The sequence below is a fragment of the Onychostruthus taczanowskii genome, unplaced genomic scaffold (genome assembly GCF_017590055.1).
Source record: "Onychostruthus taczanowskii isolate IOZ18803 unplaced genomic scaffold, ASM1759005v1 scaffold71, whole genome shotgun sequence".
NCBI lineage: Eukaryota > Metazoa > Chordata > Aves > Passeriformes > Passeridae > Onychostruthus > Onychostruthus taczanowskii.
Window position 1 is genome coordinate 1,670,666 of NW_024504898.1, and position 19,827 is coordinate 1,690,492.

At 40.6% G+C, this 19,827-nt stretch overlaps 1 protein-coding gene across 1 annotated transcript in view; it reads left to right on the forward strand.

Annotated features, from left to right (window-relative positions):
* Window positions 1–19,827, forward strand: part of DHRSX (dehydrogenase/reductase X-linked) — a 162,783-nt gene that overhangs the window by 122,041 nt on the left and 20,915 nt on the right. Inside the window, exon 6 of the mRNA XM_041422120.1 lies at window positions 10,830–11,037. Within this exon, the coding sequence (XP_041278054.1) occupies window positions 10,830–11,037 (208 nt within the window). The remainder of the gene's footprint in view (window positions 1–10,829; window positions 11,038–19,827) is intronic.

Below are 19,827 nucleotides of genomic sequence, written 5' to 3' on the forward strand. Positions count from 1 at the left end.
GCAGGTTATCAAGTTTTCCTGTATAGAGTTAGATGATAACTATTTAAATGTTTACTCCACACACAAAAGTTCTTCTTTGCCAAATGCTTTCTGTAAAAATGCAAAAGGATTTGCTGCTTTGCAAAATGATCCCTTGTGTTTGCAGCGATTAGCATTAATTGCAAAAATTGACTGGCCTGGAAAATGAGTGTACTGAGGAAGGCACAGATCTCAAATTCTGTAAGTTAATTTAAAAAATAAATGGGCTACTGTATCAGCAGACCAATTCATCAATTCAAAAGACAGAGTTCTAGCTCAAATGCATCAAGTGTTTTATCCATTCTTGTCTGTTCCTGCAACCAATGACAAAGAAATATTTAAGTCAGGATGCCAACTTCAGAAAGCTTTCATTTTACATTCATCAATGCATTTTCATTCTGCCTAATCAAAATGCTTTTAAGGTTGATTGACTTCTGGAGAACAATAACAGTCTGTAACACTGGTACCACAAAGGTAAATGTCAGACTTACATGTATTTGGGGATATTAAGTGTACCTACTTTGTTGTCACAATGTTAAATTCCTCTGTATCTAAAAGAATTTATGTTCTTCACAAAGGATTGTTAATAATGGTTATTGGTTTAGTAGGACATGGTGTTTTACTAGTTCAAAATTGCAGCATACTGGGAAGTATGTGAGATACGGGTGCTCCTGCTGCCCAGCCTCTCCCTGCACCATGGGCTGGGTGGGAGAAGCCAGCTCTGCGTGGCATTCAGGACAGTGGCACTCACAGATGTGCTTTTTCCAGAGAGGCTGGATGTCTCTGTGGTAATTTGTAAGTTAATGTATTGCATTCATGTGATGGAGAGGCCAAAAGGGACTTGGAGAACTGGGAGCAGAGAGAGAGCTTGTTGTCCTTGAGAAGGGAAGGTTAGTTTAACATCTTTCTGTCAGCAAAAAGACTCATTAAGGCTGAATGAACCTTAAAATTTTGGAGTTCTGGTCCTGGGTGATTATTCCAATGTTTTGAGCATTTTTCTCAGTTACCTTAACTACCACCATCCTCCCTGTATCTTGTCAGTGGAGTTGCCCTTTGGGCTGCCCAGCATAGCTGGGGCAGGCTGGCGCACATGCCTGTAAATCCCTGGAATAATGTGTTCAGAGAAATGGTCAAAATTATCAGCTCACCTTCCAGAAACCCCCTCCAGGTTCAGCCCTGCTGTTGTTCCTGGTTCTTCATAGCCATACATTCCATGTCTTGCCGCAAGCAAGGATTAAGGATTATGAGGTATTGTGCAGGATGCTGAAGGCAGATTTCTGCCTCTGTGATTTGTTAACTCTCAACCTTTTCTCCAGTCCTCATCCTAAACTTCTTAGTTCAGCGAAGGAGAACTTGATCTGTTCAAAAGCAGACCAAGCAGTTGAAACCCACAGCTGTGAAGAAAAATTGGTCTTTTGATTAAATCAAGCTCTTGATAAAAATATGTTGTGAAAACTATGCTTTCTAAGTAAAATTAATCTCTGTAAACATAAAATATTTTAGCCCCCAGGAGTTTTAATACTGCCAGAATGTCTGATACAGTTGTAGCTTTGTTGTTCTGTTTCTTCTGTTCCCATTATGTGTTGGGTGCTATGGTAGCCCAGCCTTTCTTGCCATGGGAGGTGGAGAGGGGCTGTACACACCAAAATCCCAGCTTCCCAAGAAGGACAGAGACTGAGGAGCACTGTGGCTCACAGTAGCTTTAGGGGAAGCTCAGGAGTTTTTAACAGTAAGTGGTGGGCATGTTCAGTGCCTGCATTGCCACCACAAAATCAATCAACCAATCAATCAATCAATCTGTCAAAGCAGCAGTTTCTTTACATTCTTTTTTTTTAGTGAGGGCTGGGGCAGGGGAGCTCTGTGACTGTGCTGGTTTTTCAAGACATGAAACTTCTTGTCATTTCCTGGAAAGCCAAACCTGCCAGATTTCACTAGGTTCTGGCATGTCTGCAGGTGTAAGAGGTCTTAAGCATTCTGGTCCCAGGCCATGCCATGCCTCTTATTATGAAATGCTTGGTTTTCTATTACAGATCCCTGTTTACAGTACTCCAGGGTGATACAGTGTTGGGAAATTTGTAAAGCGAACCCCAAGACTCAGTTCTAAGGCCAAATGGTGCAGAAAGTGATTGCTGACATTGTTCTTTATAGTGCTTAAAAATAACCATTTGCAATGCTGGCTGTGGACTGCTTTTTATCTTACTCCTTTCTGGTAGGTTTTTGTGTTTTGCTCAAGTTGGTATTTTTATGTTCCTCAGATAAGACCCTCTCTCTTCACAGGCCCCTTTCATATATAAATCTTATTTAAATCTCACCTGATTTCTGACAGTGGATGAGTGATGCTGTTGATGTACAGTCTCACAAGAATAGAAGCCTTTCATGCTGTTTCTGGACTGTGAGTCATTTCATGGATGCAGAATGCTTCCACATTTTAATTCCTCTGGTACCTGCTGGCATTCAGCTGTATTTCTTCTTTAATCTAGGAAGGTCTTCCAACTGTGGACAAGGCTTCTTGTGATGGCTTTTAACAAATAGCTGTCTTTTTAATGAGTGTGTTCCTTGTCTTTACTCATATACTAGGAGTTAGTTACTTTTATCACTCAGATTGAAGCTGTGATTTTCTTATTCTCACTCCACAAGAAAACTTCTAAAAAACAGAAGTTGTTAAATGTTTCAACTAGCAGAAACTGATTTTCAAAAGTATGTTGTGCCAGACTTGCTAATTTTTTTGTTATTTCTTTAAACAAAGATTGATGACATAGCACTTTCTGCACAGCAGTTATAGATATCTCAAAGGAAAAATTATTTTGCAGGCACATTTCCTCTGGTAAGACAGACCAGTCCTTCAGTGTGGGTAATATTTGCTCTTGCAGAACACATTCAGCCCCTCCTCAAATCCAAGGCTGTGCAGTGTGTTGAGCCCACCATAATTAAACCTTAAATTATCTTTGCATATACACCAACATAATCTACTGTAAGTCTGCCAACACAGTAGGTGCACTGTGCTGGATCTGAAATGGCAGCACCTCATTATGCTTATGCAGACCCTACAGTTCCTTTTGAGGCCCAGAATGAAAAGCTCAGGACTGCAGCTCATCTGCAAAAGTCTACACCAGTTTCGAGATGCTTTTTAAGAATATCTTGGATTGTTCAAGTTATTGCTGGGGATTTTGTGGTCCTATGTGCATTTCTGGTGGAAGCAAAGAAACCATAAACTGCCCATTACTTCCTTTAACTTAAAAGCTCTATTGCAGGAGAGGTAGGGAGCTCTTCACAAGTGGGTGGAGAGGACCTCCCCCCATTTATAATCCTATAGATAATCTTACAAGATGTGTGACAATCTTCAATAACTTGAGATCCAGATTACCCAAGAGATAATATGAAAAGATATGTGTCCTTGTTGTTTCCCCATCCCTCAAAAGGGTCATGAAGACACAGAACGTAGGTCTTGAAGCTGTGATCTTTTTCTTGGGTAAAGCAATGCAAACCATTGCTTCCTTTTATATATTTATGCATTCATTTGTTTAATGGAGATTTTTAATTCAATGAAGGGATACTATTATGGTCAAACACTGGTTCAACTATTAGCACGTACTTTACACTGCATCAAATGCCCTGACTGCAGAAAAGTGGCAATTTATATCATTTTAAATAAAGACATATATTTCCTGGAAGAATGGAGGTACAGTAATTATAACTTGAATTTGACATTGATATTTAAAATAAACCAAAACATTTGAAATTAACACCAACTGTACACAAACAGGTACAGTTTAGGTAACTGTAAGGTTACTACAGTTACCTAAGGTCTTTAAAGGTACTGATTCTGGTGAGACTTTGAGAAGACCAGCCTTTGAGTTCATGTTATATGCATTTGAGAGCTATGCTGAGCACACAGCAACTGAGCTGCACACAGCCACTCTCAGTAGATCAGAATAGCTCTCAGCATCTCACCTCCTGCCATTAGGAGCAGGGATCAGCCAAATGAAAAATGATGCTCTGATTCCATGTGGATGACAGTAACACCCTGGATGACAAGCCCTGGCTTATTTTGCCTTTCATAAAAGATTTTAAAATAGACATTCTATGTTTCTTTACTAAATGTAGTCCTCAAGAGACAATAAGTTAATTTTTGTTCCCTTTGCATTTCCTAAAGGCTAATAGAAGGGGCTAGTCGCTGAATGCTATGTATTTATACAGTGAAGTGCTGAAAGGTGGGAAGCACGGCTTTAAAAAAACAAAAAACAAAACACCACCCAGCTTCCAGCTTGTGGCTTCTACTGCACTGAGGGTTAAGCACAAGGCAGGAGTCACTGATCTGCTGAGATACCAGTTACTGAGACCATTACCAACATTTTACCTGTTAGAGAGAGAGAGCATTTCCCAGATCTGGGCTTTTACCCTTATACTCTAATTTTAGGAAGAAAAGTGTTATTTTCCTGCAGTTCTTTCAGCCAAAGCCAGGATTTGTCCAGAGCTGTGTGTGAGCAACATGTGGAACTGAAGAGCTCGCTGCAGGAAGAGGAATGAAAGGCAAGATGGATTGCTCTGCCACTGGCCTATGACTGCTTAAGTAACCCCCATGCCACAAATTAGGACATGAAGGATCTCCTTTTTACCTCGTGTAGAACCACTAATTTAATGTATTGTTCTAGTGGCCTTCCTTTTGAACAAGTTCATCACAGGGTCATGAGGGCTCTTCAGGAGTCCCTGATGCTGCATTCCTTATTCACTCAAGGTTTATGCTTAGGCCACCTTAACTGCTATATGTATACTCTCACAGTTTATTTTTAAGGTTATACATGACATATATTGAAGAAATGTACATGAAGAAGTACATGAGAAGTTGCTCAGGAGCACACAAAATGCCCAGTCGTGCATGAGATGACTGACTGTGCAATAGCCTTTAGTAGCAGTTGGTAACAGGACAGCTGCTGTACAAAACATAACTGCAGCAACATCTCAAAAGTAGATAAGTTAATACCTTAGATTTAAGCTTTGTTTTACTAAAGTACATGCTTCTTTCTTTCAATTGGTAAAATGCTGGTTGTCAGTGGTAATATATTTTTTCTTCTTTCTCGAGCTTGGTCTTTTCTCCTTGTCTGTATTTCTGGGGGGGGGGGGAATGTTTTTTTGGGGTTTTTTTCTTGGTTTTGTTTTTGTTTGTTTGTTTTATTATGTGGGGTTTTTTTGTTTCTTTGTTCAGTTGGTTGGTTTTTATTGAGAGAAAATCACAATTAATGAGACTCAGAAAACATGTTCACAGGATAAATATATGTAATACTGCCAGGAAGCCTGCTTTCATCTAAAAAACAATATTTAGGACTCAAGCTTTTTCATAAGAGGAAGAAACTTTTTATGATAACCAGTAAAGACATGTTTATTTTCCAATATATTTCTCTAGCTGCTTCAAAATAAGCTGCAAAATCTACCAAAACTTGAAAAATCTTGTGCTGCATTCCCTGAAGAAAGAAAATTTAAGACTGTGAAAGCTTCATGAGTGTTTAATAATAGACTTTTATAGTCTTGACTAAGCAATGGTGATGATGTATTGCAAGATTAATACATAAGTCATTAGGAAGCTTTAGTCATTTTAATACAGCAAGCCTGTGTTTTGCTTAATTCCCTGATTCATCCTAAGGCATACATTGAAATTTTGTGTGGCCTTTCATTAAAAAGCCCAGCATGTCAGCCACGTTTTGCATCACTTGTCTTTTAATGGAGCACATAGCAGCTGGGTTCTCTGCAGTTTGATCTCGGTGCACTCTGCCCTCCAGGTAAATTAACACCCTGGGAATTGGGGAGCGGTGATGGGTGAAAGGAGGATGACGTGCAAGACAATTGTGAAAGGTTCAGGTCAGGAAAGATTCAGTGCTAACACTGGCTGGGTTAAACTGATCTGTGTGCCAGTCAGGATGGTCACAGGTCCCTGAGCCCTTTGCTGAAGCAAGCTGTGGTGGGGTACAGGGTGCTGTCCATGAGTCCATGATGTCTGTTAGGTGTGTGCACAGCATGAAAGGAGCCCCCAATGAGGGTGGCAAAGCTGAGAGCAGCAAGAGAGCCCTGTGCACAGGAGGGTGAAGGAAGTGATTGTGCTGGGCAGCACAGCTTCCCCTGGTGCTCAGTACATACCCTGACCTCACTCAATGCTCTTTACTAAACATGGGATCATTTGACCTAAGTGGGAGACCATTGTAGAAAACAAACCAACTAAAGACACCTGAGCAGAAACAAGTAAGACTGCCAGGAGATGTGCTAAACATTATTTCAGTTTTCAAACTGGGATAGCGGCTGAGTCCATATTTAAACACCTAATTAGCCACTGCAGGCTTCAGTTTGAAATTTGGCTTCTCATTACTTTTTGAAAATGCATTCCATAGGGAAACTGCTGCTGGAGACAGCACCATGGAGATAAGTGGAAAAATCAGCTAATCAGCTTCTGGTGGAATAAAAGAAAAAAAGAAAAAAAAGATGAAGAAAAAGAATAAAATCAGCAAACCTCAAGGCACTCACTCCAGAATGGAATACCTACATATTTTCTTCGTGCAAAAATTCAAAACAATGCCTTTCTTTTCTCCTCCTGAATTTTTGCAGTAGTAAGTCAAACCTGTAGCTCATATTGCAAAAAAAATCTTAAGCCAGAAGTAAGAACTTCTGCTAAAAAATATTTGGACACGAAATGCAGAACCTGCTTTATCCTGACCCTTTATTCATCAGTATAGAATCCATAAAACATTATTTTTAAAGGAAGAAGAAGGTTTTGTGTATTGGTGTTCTCTTGGAGAGATTTCAAAGCAGCGAATTAAACTCTACCTGCCTTAACTCCTCCTGTACTTTTCATTTAGTGAGTTGTGCATTGCCCTGTTTTATCAGCATTGACTCAGCAAAATGCTATGGAGGGGCATCCTCTGAGGCATCCCACTGTTTTCTGTGGTAAGAAGATGGTCCACAGCAAGCCCCACTTAAACAAGGGAGAGAGCATGACCTTCTCCAAGCTACTGATGCCAGGCATGCTGTGTTTTCTCACTGAACCTCTTCCCCCTATGTCCTTGCTCCACTTTCCCTAGCTGCTGACTGTGTACAGGCTTGCCATACCTCGGCACATGCTGCCTGGCATCGCCCAAGCTGGGTGGGCAGTATTTATTAGGATGTATCCCTGGGCATTGAACACCAGTGCTTCCTTATCTCTCTAGCTGATTGAGCAGCACCCACTGGGAGCTGGGAGCTGGCTGGTTGCCTAGTTAGGAGGCAGAGTTTCTCTGCTTAAGAGTGCCTGCCTGGCTGTAAAGCATCAATGCCCTGGGTCCTCAAAGCAGCAAAAGTCCAACTGCCACAGGCACTGCGTGTGCTCTGCTCTGCTAGCACAGTTTGCTGGTGAGCTGTGTTCTGCTTGGATGGTTTTCCTCTTGTATGCACTTTGATTTCTGAAAGATTTTAGAACTTTCAGAAAACGTGGAAATGCCAATAAATAATGTCAATATTATTTTACTTACTATGCAATTATACTTTTATTCATTATAAAAAATGTGCATACAGAGCATAAAGTGCCAAGAGAGGATAGATTTAGATGCATAAGCTTTAAAGCCAGATAATTCCATGTGTAAGAGGAATACATTTTATGGTTTTAAACTAAAAGAGGGTAGATTTACATTGAACAAAAGAAAGAAATTTTTATGGTAGGGGTAGTGAGGCAGAGAAATGCGTTGTCCAGAGACAGTGTGGATGCCCCATCCATTCAAAGCCAGGTTGGATGAGACTTTGAGAAATCTTGTCAAGTGGAAATATGTCTCTTCTTATGGTAGGTTAGAGGAATTAGGTGATCTTTAAGCTTCCAACCCAAACCCTTCTGTGATTCTACATGTGTGTTCTTAGGAGACAGAATCGTGGTGTAAGTTCAGGTGCCTATTTTTCTGATACATAAAATCAACACTGGATCTAATGAAGTCAAACAACTAGTGTTGTTTTATTTTTTCAATGTAGCATTTAAACAACATGATTCTAATAAAATGGGGTCTGACAAAAAACAGTTCAACAAAATTCCTCATCAGTTCTGTGTCATGTCATTCCTCTGTCTTATGTAGTCCATTGATGTCAGATTCCTGGAAAGTAAAAAACACACACACAGAAATTGGGAAGAGAGAAGCTAATCATTGCAGGGCCTCTGCCAAAAGTTTTTGCTCTGTGTATCCAATTTTATATTCTTCATATCTATATTATTTTATTCAAGTCTGATTCCTGGCTGCCTTGCAGATCATTTGCATCTCTGCACAGTGATATAAAAGGCTTCCTCATTAATTGGGTAGCTTTTATATCTTCTCAGCACTCATGTTTCTCTGACATACATACCTATGCAAAATACAAGGCTTTGGAGGATCCAGCCCTTGTAGTTCATGCTTCATTGCCACAAGGTAAGTCAAAACAGCACTCGCACAAAATGTGGGAATGGGGAGTCATGGGGAGCATTCAGCATCCTCCTCCTGGCATCTGAAGATTACTGAAAGCCTGACTAGACCCAGGCAGAACAAGTCAGAGTAGTCCCCAGCTCTACTTCCCTGTGAGCCACTTGCCAGACAAGACCACTCTGGTTCAACTCGGAGCCTTGTCCCGTGCCCCAGCTCGCATCCAGTGGGGGAATGGTGGCACCGGTGGAGGAGTGCCAGGGGGAGCTGCCAGCTGGCTGCCGGAGGCGGCTTGGGATGAATGCTGCTTCCCATGGGTAGTGTGAGCTCTGCCCCGCACGGCTGTGCACAGGAGAAGCCTGTAGCAGCTGAGGATCTGGTCCTTCAAGTTAAAGGGGTTGGAATATGCATGAAGCATAAGGTGACATTTTGAGCGTCTCAGATCAGAGCATGGATGTTACTGAATTTAAAATGTAACTGCAATTTCCTGACTAATACCAAGTCACTTTTATATTCATGCAGTGATTGTTCTTTACTCTTTAAATAGCCCAATTTGCCCAGAGGTGCAGGTGATATCCTTATGATAATGAAGATATGTTATCCAGCACGGTACAGCTGAGGCTGTTGGTTGGTGCAAGGGCCACCTGTAATCAGATATGAATTGATTCTCAATTCATATAATGGTTTTGTAGACTGCTTGTGATTTGTTTGTCCAAAAAAAAAAGAGACAGGAAAAAAAAAAGTAAAGAGATGCACTGGAGGTTCAGTGTTGTTTTCTGTTGTTGTCTTTTACTTCCTGTAGCTAAGCTGTATTTACTGTGGCGTCTCCAAGTTTCTGAGTCCTTCCAGATAACACAGGCAGTTAATTGCTACAGTAGCCTTATACCTCTGTAAAGGGTCAGCCTGATTCTTTACATCAAGGGCTTTCTGTGATGAAGTGCACAGGATATTATAAATAAGATATTCAACAAGAATGAGATAAAATGAATTCATATGTTTACTATTCATTCAAAATAAAAACTTGCACACAGTAATCCACAGAAATCACAGGCAGGCTTTCCTGCAGAGTAAGAGCATCCCTAGTCTGGACATTTCTTGCACTTAGAGTGAAGGTGTAGAGGATGCAGCTGTAGCTGCAGCCACCACAGGGATAGGACAACATCTAGGGAAAAGGAAGGAACGAGGAAAGAGAGTTCTGTTCCTGGGTGGGCGCCCCTCTATCACCTTTCACCAACAGGTTAAGGTTCTGCTGCTGCATGGACCCTAACCCCTGTTTCCACACGGAGAGCAGCTGCAGCATGCAGCATCACTTCCCCAGGCTTTAGCAGAGGCAGAGCAGATGGGGGCTGGAGCAGTTCCACTGCTCCCAGGAGCCTGCTGCTTTAGGCTCCTGCTTGCTTTGCCTAAGAGCTGTCTGTAATGCCACCATTTACCTTTGGTTCTGCTTAGCACAAAAAAGGTTAGATGAGAGGCTGTGGTAATTACAGGAGTAAATTGTTATGGCACAGGAATTTGTGGAAGTGATGCTGAGGCCTCAGTCAGGAAGAGCATTTTAAGTGACATACCTGCTAATTTGCCTGAAAATAGCCTGCTAATAAAAAAAAAAAAAAAAAAAAAGTACTGCTGTCTGCATGCAATGAAACTCAACTCAGCGGTTCCTAGAAAGCTTAACTTGAAAGAAAGGCACATTTGGCATCCAGATGAGAGAGGTGCACAGGAGTCTCAACAGGTAATGTTTTGCTGTAACTCCTGGAATTTTTGTGCCTTTTTCATACCTCTTTGGCACAGACTCTGCCAGCCATCTGTGCTTTAAAGGCTGTATAGGGCCTGTAAAGTGTGGTTGCACTTGCAGCTGCTCTCCTTGCCCTATCTTTTTATCCATCTCTTAGCTGTGCACAATCTGATGTGTGACCAGGGCAGCTGCAATGAGTACCTTACACATCTATACTGTTCCCAACACAGGAGCCTTCAACTAGTAGTTTCTGATGCAGTAAAAATAATAATAGCAACAAGAAGTAGTATGATCAGTCATAGGTTTAACAGGGAATGGGATGCGTATGTTTGGAAAGAGCAGAGTGAAAGAAGGGAGAGAAGTTTAAGGGCCTCCAGGTGATGATAGCCTAGAGATTGATGCCTCAACATTTCTAGTTTAAAGAATTTGACAGAGAGATTCCGGCAGGTATTGTGTAATTTTATTTTAATATTTTTATTGCTATAAATAAGACTTGGTGTCTGATGAAGTAATCACCAGAACTGGAGTAAACAACACGCCTGCCAGTGATAAGCTGTTTCTTGTGACGACTCAGTGTATATCTGGATATTGCAAAATGTGGTACGTTTGATGTCTGTGCAATTCTGTTCTCCTTCTGGTTATTTTTACATGCATCTCCCTCTCTTTTTCTCTCCTGTGTACAGATGTTCGTATTCACCCCATGGAGCCTATGCCCAAAGCAAACTTGCCCTTGTGTTATTTACCTATCGACTACAGCATCTTCTGACTGCAAATGGAAGCCATGTGACTGCTAATGTAGTAGACCCTGGAGTAGTGAATACTGAGCTCTACAAGCATGTCTTTTGGGTTGTGAAAGTGGTCAAATGGATGACAGCCTGGCTATTTTTCAAGGTATTCTGTTTTTAAAATAATTTTGTTGCTGTGCCCCTGCATTGTGAAAGCTGCAGTTGGCCTGGAGCTGAAGGTGTTTCAGAGTTGATAATAGTGTATGGTATTTATTGCATTTCTCTGTGCTGATGAGATGTACAAAATCAATAAAGACAGGCTTTCCAGCAAACAAACATTTATTTTAAATGGAGGGAGCGAGCTGTCACAGTAGGGAAAGGGAATGCCTTTCACAGTCTTTGCCTATGCACTGGTAATCTCTGCCCTGATCTATCCACGTGCTTCTGTGCGTGCACGGGGGCAGGACATCACCCTGACGTGGAGCCAGAATATGCAAAGTGTTCCTCAGAAATGACTTGTTCATTCTCTTAAAGAGAAGCAGACATGATCTGGCATGGTCTACATGTACACAACATGTTACAGAGAGGAGGGCAAAGGGAGGAAGAAAGCTGTACAAAAGTGGCAGTGGGAGGTGGCTGTGCTCCAGGATGTGAGCTCCAGACACTTGTGCTCAGGGAGGCGGGACAATTTTTAATTAGGTTTTTCATTCTAAAACCTACTTGTAATGGTACTTGATTTTTTATTATCCAATCTTGGTCTGCACTAGGAAACAAAAAGTTGTTTAATAAAACTCATCCAGAAGTGGGGTAGACTCAGTTATAGGTAATGTTTTGTAGGGGTGTAAATAGATTAAACTGAAATCAGTTTAGCTGTGTAGGTGAAATCTCCTCATGCACACAGGCCTTTGAAGGGCTTGTGCTGAGAAAATGTACTGCTTATAGCTCGTTCAGAAAGTAGTTTTGGATTAAGTAAATGGAACCTGATTCCATTAGAGAAAATTAAATATCCTAATTAAAATGAAGTATTTTACATCAAGGAGCATGTCCCACAAAGCAAATTAATTTTAAACTTTGATATGGAAATATCAGTTGCTTTCATTTTAGAAATGAACTGGAGGCTGGAAGAATGACTGCAAAATAAGATGCAAACAAATAAACCCATATTTAAAAAAAAAATAGATTCTTCTGAGTGCATCTTGAATATTGCAATAGATTTGTAATAAGAATGCTCATAATCTGTAATGCATTCTTAAAGAAGCAGACTGCAGCTTTGCCAAACCATGTACATGAAACCTGTTTTCCCTCTTGTGATTGCCATTTTAAATACCAGTCTTGGGTGGCAGTGTTTTTTCGTTGATCTTGCTTCACCTTCCTAATATAAAAGTTTAATGTAAATTTTAAGTTGTGCTTAGAATTTCTTCTAGAGAAACAAAATTCTGACTAAATTCTTGCATCTGAGAGTGAGTTTCAAGTCTCTTGTTGTTTGCAGCACTCAGTCACTCCCAGTTTTATTGATGTGCCCAGGAGACATTTTTGTATTATACTGGTGTTGTTTAGACACTGAATTGGATGTTATTGAACATTTAGAATGATTTATCGCAAGAGGAAATCCCATTCTTACAACTCTAACAGTCCTGCCACTGATAGTTCCTGATAATTTCTTTCTTCTTTGGATGTGATACTGCTCAAAAGAAATTCTGCCTTGAAATAGGTGACAGACAGACATACTGATCTGTATGGAAGAGCCATGCCTGTACTGTCTGAAAAGCAAATGCATCAATTGCTTTCTGAGTCAGAATAACCTCAGCTTTCCGTATCTGAATGCTTCAGCTATCGAGGTTGAGATTTTCACATTTTTGTCTAACACTCAATGTGTTTTTCCCAAAAGCCAGAGGAGAGGGAAATTCTTACTTTCTCCCTTCCCATCCTCTCTTAGACCTCTGACTACTCCAACTTCTACTCTTTGCTTATTGGTTAGGATATATCTGGGTGTTCAGGAGTGCTTCATCCCAGAGGAGCACCCTGACTGGCATCACAAGGAGACGTTTAGCTCCACAGCAAGCTCACATTGAAAGCCTGCCTGGCAATTTTAATAGTGCTCTGCTAAGGGCTGTAGTATTCAACATTCAAGCCTATGTGAGTCTTGTGTTGGTCTCGTGCATTAGGGCAAATTTCCCCTGAGAAAAGTAAGAAAGCAAATACAAGAAAATTCAGTTGTCTGGTAATATTAGCTGATAGTTGGTAGTATGGATTTTTTTTCTCCCCTGGAATTTTGTTCCTGAGCACTTATATGAGTCTTCCTTCTAGGATTATGGCAGTAATGCAGTGAAAATGAGGTGATAGCTCTCTAATCATATTGACTTAACTAACTATTGTCACCCTGAAGTATTCCAGAGTGGGTTCTAAATGTGTGCTGGAAATTGCTTCACTCACTGCAACATGGCACTCTTGAGAGCCAGCACAGCCCAGAGAGCTTCAGTGAGGAAATGCATCACATTGCATTCCCTCAGGAGAGAGTCAACATCTTGTTTGATTTAATTTCAAAATAAAGTGGCAGAGCCCCCACTACTTTTCAATGCATTTCTGCCAGCACTGGTGCCAGTCATATTCAAATTAAATACCTCTTTGGGACTGCAGCCTGGCCCCCACCTTCGCTGGGCTGCTCATGTTTGAGGCAGCTCAGTGTGGCAGACAAGGCTGTTAGCTCAACATCTGCCTCGGAGCTGCCTCAAGATATTTAGGTACTTAAATGAATAAACCTACAATCTTGTAAATGGGCCATGATACGTATGCATAATTAACTCAAAGTATTAACAGCTTTATTTTCTTTAAATTGCAAAGCATTATCTTCTAAACTTATATATATGGCTCAGAAAAGTCTTGGCCAAATCAGTTTGGTGTTTTTCCCCCCACAAGTTGCAGTGAAAGGCATTTCTGTAGAAATAAGATAGGCCAAACGAAAGGTTCTGGTGACAGTCATAAAATTTGTGACGTTGGTGCCTGCCCTTTAGAAGTGACGTTTTCATTCTTTCTCAGCTCAATTCTTTCTCAGAAAATTTATTGTCTGCTGTGGTACTCTAAATTTGCACTTTGCAAATGTTTTATCTGTATTTTTCATAAACATGGACTGCACCTGTCACACAAGAGACAAATTATTACTCAAAAAAATATATTTCTATCCCTATGATTTTTTGGTAAATAAAGCCTGATGAGCTGACACAGTCCTCTGCAGAATGCAATGAAGTATGTTATCCTTTCATAATTTTTAACATAAATTCATCTTCTTTTTGAAGAGATAAAGTCCAAACTAGTAAACAGTAACTAATTAATGCGATAGTAATAACTTGAAAAGTCATTCATTGAGCGTCAAACTGCAATTTAGCTCAGTGTACAACACACCAGCTTTAGCATTGGGTACTGTGCAGGCTGGAAACCAGGAAGTACCATTTCCCTCCCAAGTATTTCTGCATCTCCAGCAGATATTGAATATTCATTCTTAAACCAGATGGTCTCTGCTTGTGATACAATTAAAATGCCTTAGAGCAAAACAAAAAAGTTGACTCTCATTAATGTCCGATAACAGGAACTGTTCTGCTTCGTATGACTTCATTATGGCATCAAAGTAGAGACATTTGACAGACAGCAGTGTTGTAAAGTTCCCCAAAACCTTGTTTATGACAAGCTTGGTGAACATGTCATTACCAGATATAGAGTATTTGGTCCTTTCAGCCAGCTCAGATTGGTATTTAGGAAGGCATTGTGGAAGGAAGGCTTTGCATCAGATCCTGTCTCAGCTGTCATTTCCAAAGACATAGTGCCAGATAAGTGATTATTGACTGACAAACTGAAAATGAGTAGGATTAGTGACCCTGCCAGCCTGTAAAAATGGAGGGAAAGGCTTCAGGAACACGGGCTAGGTAGATATCAGTCAATATAAACTAATTAATTTCCTTCACCTTGTCAAAATAAGCTCAACATTAGTGTAATTTTCCTATAACATTTTTTAAAAAATGCTTCCAGTCAGTAAGCACATCTAGAAAACAAGATCTAAAGGACCTGGACTCATCATTCATGCCAGAGGACATAGTCATGCAGGTCTTACTGCAGCATTTCTTATTCAAACTGTCCCTTTGGCACTGTGAATATAGTAAATTCATTTCATCCTACCCCCCAGGTGTCAGAAGACAAACACATCACCACACAATAACACCAGCTGTAAGAGAATGAGAGTAATTAAATCCCACAGCTGAAAGCAGCAATTCATCAGCATCAACATTTTCTGTGCATGAGAGTGTGTGGTTCTCACATAAAGCTAATCTGGGCCTTTCTCACAAAAATGAAAACTTGCAGAAACGTATAATTTGCAGTTAATTTTTACAAAAGGTTTTTCTGGTCAAAAACATTGAGAAGAAAACAGTCTGCTTGAATCCAGTAACACTGGTCTTTCAGCAGATATAATTTTGGATACATTGGTACAGGGATTTAAGCTTTCAGAGCCATAGGTGCCTTTTTCCATCTGTTAAGTATTTTATTATTTTACAGCCATAGAATGATTCTAGAGGGAAAGATGAGGGAACCAGCCTGAGAAGGCGAATGAATAATCACCTGTTTAATTCCTAAATCCTGATGATCTGGGTTTTCTTCCCATGTGAACTCCTGGACTTGGTTAAGTATCCAGGTCCTGCCTGTTATGGGGTGTGTGGATGGAGCTTGGCTGCTTTATTTATTGTAACTGCTGAGCACAGAGCCTTCTGAACACAGGGCCCTGTGTGTCTGTTCCCAGTCAGATCAGACCCCTCTGAGGTAGGCTGGACCCCACTGCACACATAAATAGCATTGGACCCTTTTCTCCACTGAACCTGTGACCCCCTGCATCCCAAGATATTACTATTTTTCTGCATGTTTTCTAAGCTCTAAGTGGTTAAAATATTTATTTGAAGGGACACGTTGAGAGTTGTGACAGGTTGTTTTGATGGCAGGAAAATGAAGGATTTGTGTTGCTTGCCTCAGTGTATGGCACACAAAGGAGTGTATAGTTGCTGTAGAAGACAGAACAAAATGGGTGGGATTATGTCACAGTGCATCACAGGGAGTCAAAGATGTTGAAGTTCTTGTTTATAACTTATTTGGAGCAGCTGCTGATGTAATTTATCCCCATACCACACCCAAGCTTCCTCTTGAAGGGTGCCAGTTGGAACAGGCTGAAACACAGGAATGGAGCAAGCAAAAAATGAAGTAGTGTGCACAGAGATACATTTCACATCCTGTCCTGCAATTTTAGTTGTTTAATTAAAATAAGCATACTTTATTTTTTTTTCTCCCCTTCTCACAGTGTGAAGTGGGAAGTTTGTCTTCCCTCTTTCAAAATTGTTCACAGGACAGGAAAACTGTCTCTATGTCTAATATTGCCTACAGGATTCACCCTTTTTAGCCCAGGAAATGGTCTAAAGGAAAACAGGTTAAAATTACACTGTGCACCATGTGAAAACCCATGCTTGCGCTGTGTGAAATTGTTTTGGACATTTCAGTAAGCAACTGAAATGTCACAAGCTCTGCATCTTACTGTGCAAGAGAGGGTTTATCCTTAACTCTGGTGTGTTAGAGGATTGCTGATTTAACTTGACAGCCCAGGAAGATTATTTATGTGAAAGCATTTAAATTTGTATCCAAAAGAGTGGGAAAAATAGTCCCTCCATTGCTTTACTGCGGTGAGAGTAAGTAAACAGTTAAGAAATTGTGAAAATATATGAGCCTAAGCACTGTTAGCACATCAGCACCTATCGTCCTGTAATCTGTAACTGGTTTCATATTCAGAAACCACAGAGTTAGTTAGGAAAGACATTTTCCACCCATCAATCTATTCCTTGCAGTACTTTCCTAAGTATTTGATTAATACCTTTGTGTAGTAATCTATTCCAGTCAGACTTGTTGAAAATGGAGAAAACACAAAAAAGGAGCATAATTTTGCTGTGGATCAAACACATATCAGGGACACTGGAACGATTCTTCTCAGTTAAAAAAAAAATCTCCTCAATGTCTCTAAAGTAAAGGTCTCAAAAAAGAGGCTGAAAGATTGGGAAATTAGAGAATCTTGAAATTTCCAGTGGACCATTCGCACAATCTTTTCAATTGCGGGTTATAGCATCACATTACTGTAATTCCTCCTCATGCATCAGAGAGGTACTAAATCAATCACTATGTGCATAAAATTCTGTTTTCTTTTGGTCATGGAGTATAACACTGCTTGGAAACTTGAACCCAGGATACAGAGCAGCCACAATCTTTCTCATCTTTCTCTCAGAGAAAGAACAAAAGAGAGAGGAAACAGCCCCAGCCCCAATGAAATGACCCATTCGGCAAGGATAGGAACAGGACTTGCAGGCTGTTTCTGTCTTCCATGTGAATGAGTTGGAAAACAGAGTTAAGGAGGAAGAGCACTGGCTTCCCTTAGAAAATCCTCCAAATTAGCTTGTGAGTGAGCAGCAATTTGGAATGAAAATAAAAAGATGCAGAAGAGTAAGTTGTGGGGAGTGCACATGTGCACATTCAGGTATATTTTATATATACAAGCCCTCCTTTCCCCCGCTCTGTATATGACAGTCTGTAACTTACCAGTCGTTGAAGGAGACTGAAAAACCTTTCAATGTGAAGTAAGGAAATTCTTCAATGAACAACACAAACACAATTTTTGGTGGTTTTCCTGAGTTTTCAAAGGTTGACATAAAATGTCAGGTTCTACCAAGAAGCAGAAAACATCCCCTTTTCTAGAGGTCTGTGGCATTTATGCCTGGAAGTCACCTCTGACAGGTCTCCTGTTTCATAAATCTCTCTGCAAAATGGATGCCAGCATTGGAGGTGTGGTTTCCTCATGGTCACTGCTGCTACAGCACCTGTCTTATGCTAAGATAAATATATACAGCTGGACCACTGAATTAAGTCCTTCAAGTGGCAGTTTATCCCTGTGAATGACAAAGGGGTCCTTTGGTGACTACTTCAGCTGTAGATGTTTGTGCTGTATAAAGCTGGTTAAGATTAATCCTTTCCAAAGGTGCACGATGTTAATTTTCTAGGTTTTTTATAAATGAACTGAAGGTGGTAGGATTTTGGATGTGCACAGAAGAGAATAGGAACTGTAAAGGTTTGTTCTTAGATCTGAGGCACGGGTAATCTGCTATCAATCTGGTTTTGCAAATGGCAGCTCTCAGGTGTTAGACCATTTCCCATATAAGTGGGAATTGTGCTCGTGGGCAGCTAGAGATGAGGAAATCCCAGTTACTTATGAAATGTATTTCTCATATATGTTTATAATCTATTGTGTGCCTTCACTACAGCAGCCCTGGGTGAGGAAATCCCAGTTACTTATGAAATGCATTTCTCATAAGTGTTTACAATGGTGTGCCTCCACAGTTTATCACGCAGATATCGCCATGCATTTACATGGGTAGTTATGTGTACTCCCTGTGTGTATTTATAATAGCCTAATGTTTGCAACAAGGGAGAACCATGGGAAGCAAGCACCATCTCCTCTTTGAGGATGAACTGCAAACAGTAAACACACTTTTTTAATATAACAGGATCATCTCCCACTCAATTTGTGAGCTATGAAAACTTTTAGTTCAGAAGTCACGAGTAGCTCTGGCTTGGGTAATGATTATGATAGCAAGCCACAAATTTCTGTGTTGCATTTTAGAATGACTACTGAGATACTGCATGATGTAGTGGTTCTTTTTGTTCTCATCATGTTCCAAGCTAAATACTTGGGATTTGGTGGATTTTAATAGGTAAACACATGAAGGAGCTTTGGTTTAGTGCCTCCTGTCCCCATTTTTTCTAGAAGGAACCTGATTCTAGATGTGGCACAAACACATCATTAATACAATCTCTCAAGAGCTAGTGGTTTGTGTACATTACTACATATTTAAACATTCTGTTTAAATTGTGTCTGTGAGTCTTTTGAGGGCAAATGACTACATCTGTGTGGTGCCATCTCAGTGCTGAGGAAAGGGGAAGTAACCACAGGGGTTACGTTACCACAGACCAGGCACTCTGCAGGAAATACAGAACATATGCAGAAGAGGATTTGGATGAAACCAGAGCAATGTGCAATAAAACAAGAACGAACTTGGACAGCTTATCAGAGATGGGATTTATAGTGGTATTTATTTGGCCCATCGTGCTGACCTACTTTTCTCTCACTGGAATAGGAAGGAGGTGCTGCTGCTGCTGGTCCTAGACTCAGGCACAGTCTGAAAAACTGAGTTGCTCCCCATGTCTCCTAATTGCTCATCAAAGTCTTGGAGCTAGCCACCACCAATTTACAAACTTAACTTATTTACAATATTTTACTCAATTTATTATATCTGTTACCTTTTGAATGAATAGCAGGGGCCAGAGTTGCTGCTGTGTGCCTGGCAGGCCTGTTTTCTTTGCTGTGAGAGGCACTGTGAGCCCCAGCCCAGCCGTGTCACATCCCGGCAGCCAGCAGCAGTATGCTGAGGCTGGGTGTATCTTAGGAAGAGACTTACTCAGTATTGTTGCCTGCCAAGCTTAAGATGCAAAATTCAGTCTTCTACAGTCTGTCACTTGTCATATACTATCCTAAGATGATTAAAAATGTAGAAAGAGAAAAGCTGTCTTGTTGTTTTGGAGTGCAGAGTGTTGAAAATAAGCTTACACAAACTGTGAGTATATTTGGGTTCCTCCCACCTGGAGTGCTGCATCCAGCTCTGGGGTCCCCAGCACGGGAAGTGCATTGAGCTGCAGGAGCGAGTTCAGAGGAGGGACACCAGGAAGATTAAATGGATGGAGCATGTCTCCTACAAGGAGAGACAAAGAAAATTAGGATAGTTCAGCCTGGAAAAGAGAAAACTTTGTGATGACCTAACTGTGGTGTTCCAGTACCAGAAGCGAACTTACAAGAAAGACAGACTTTTATTTCACAAGGACATGTAGTGAC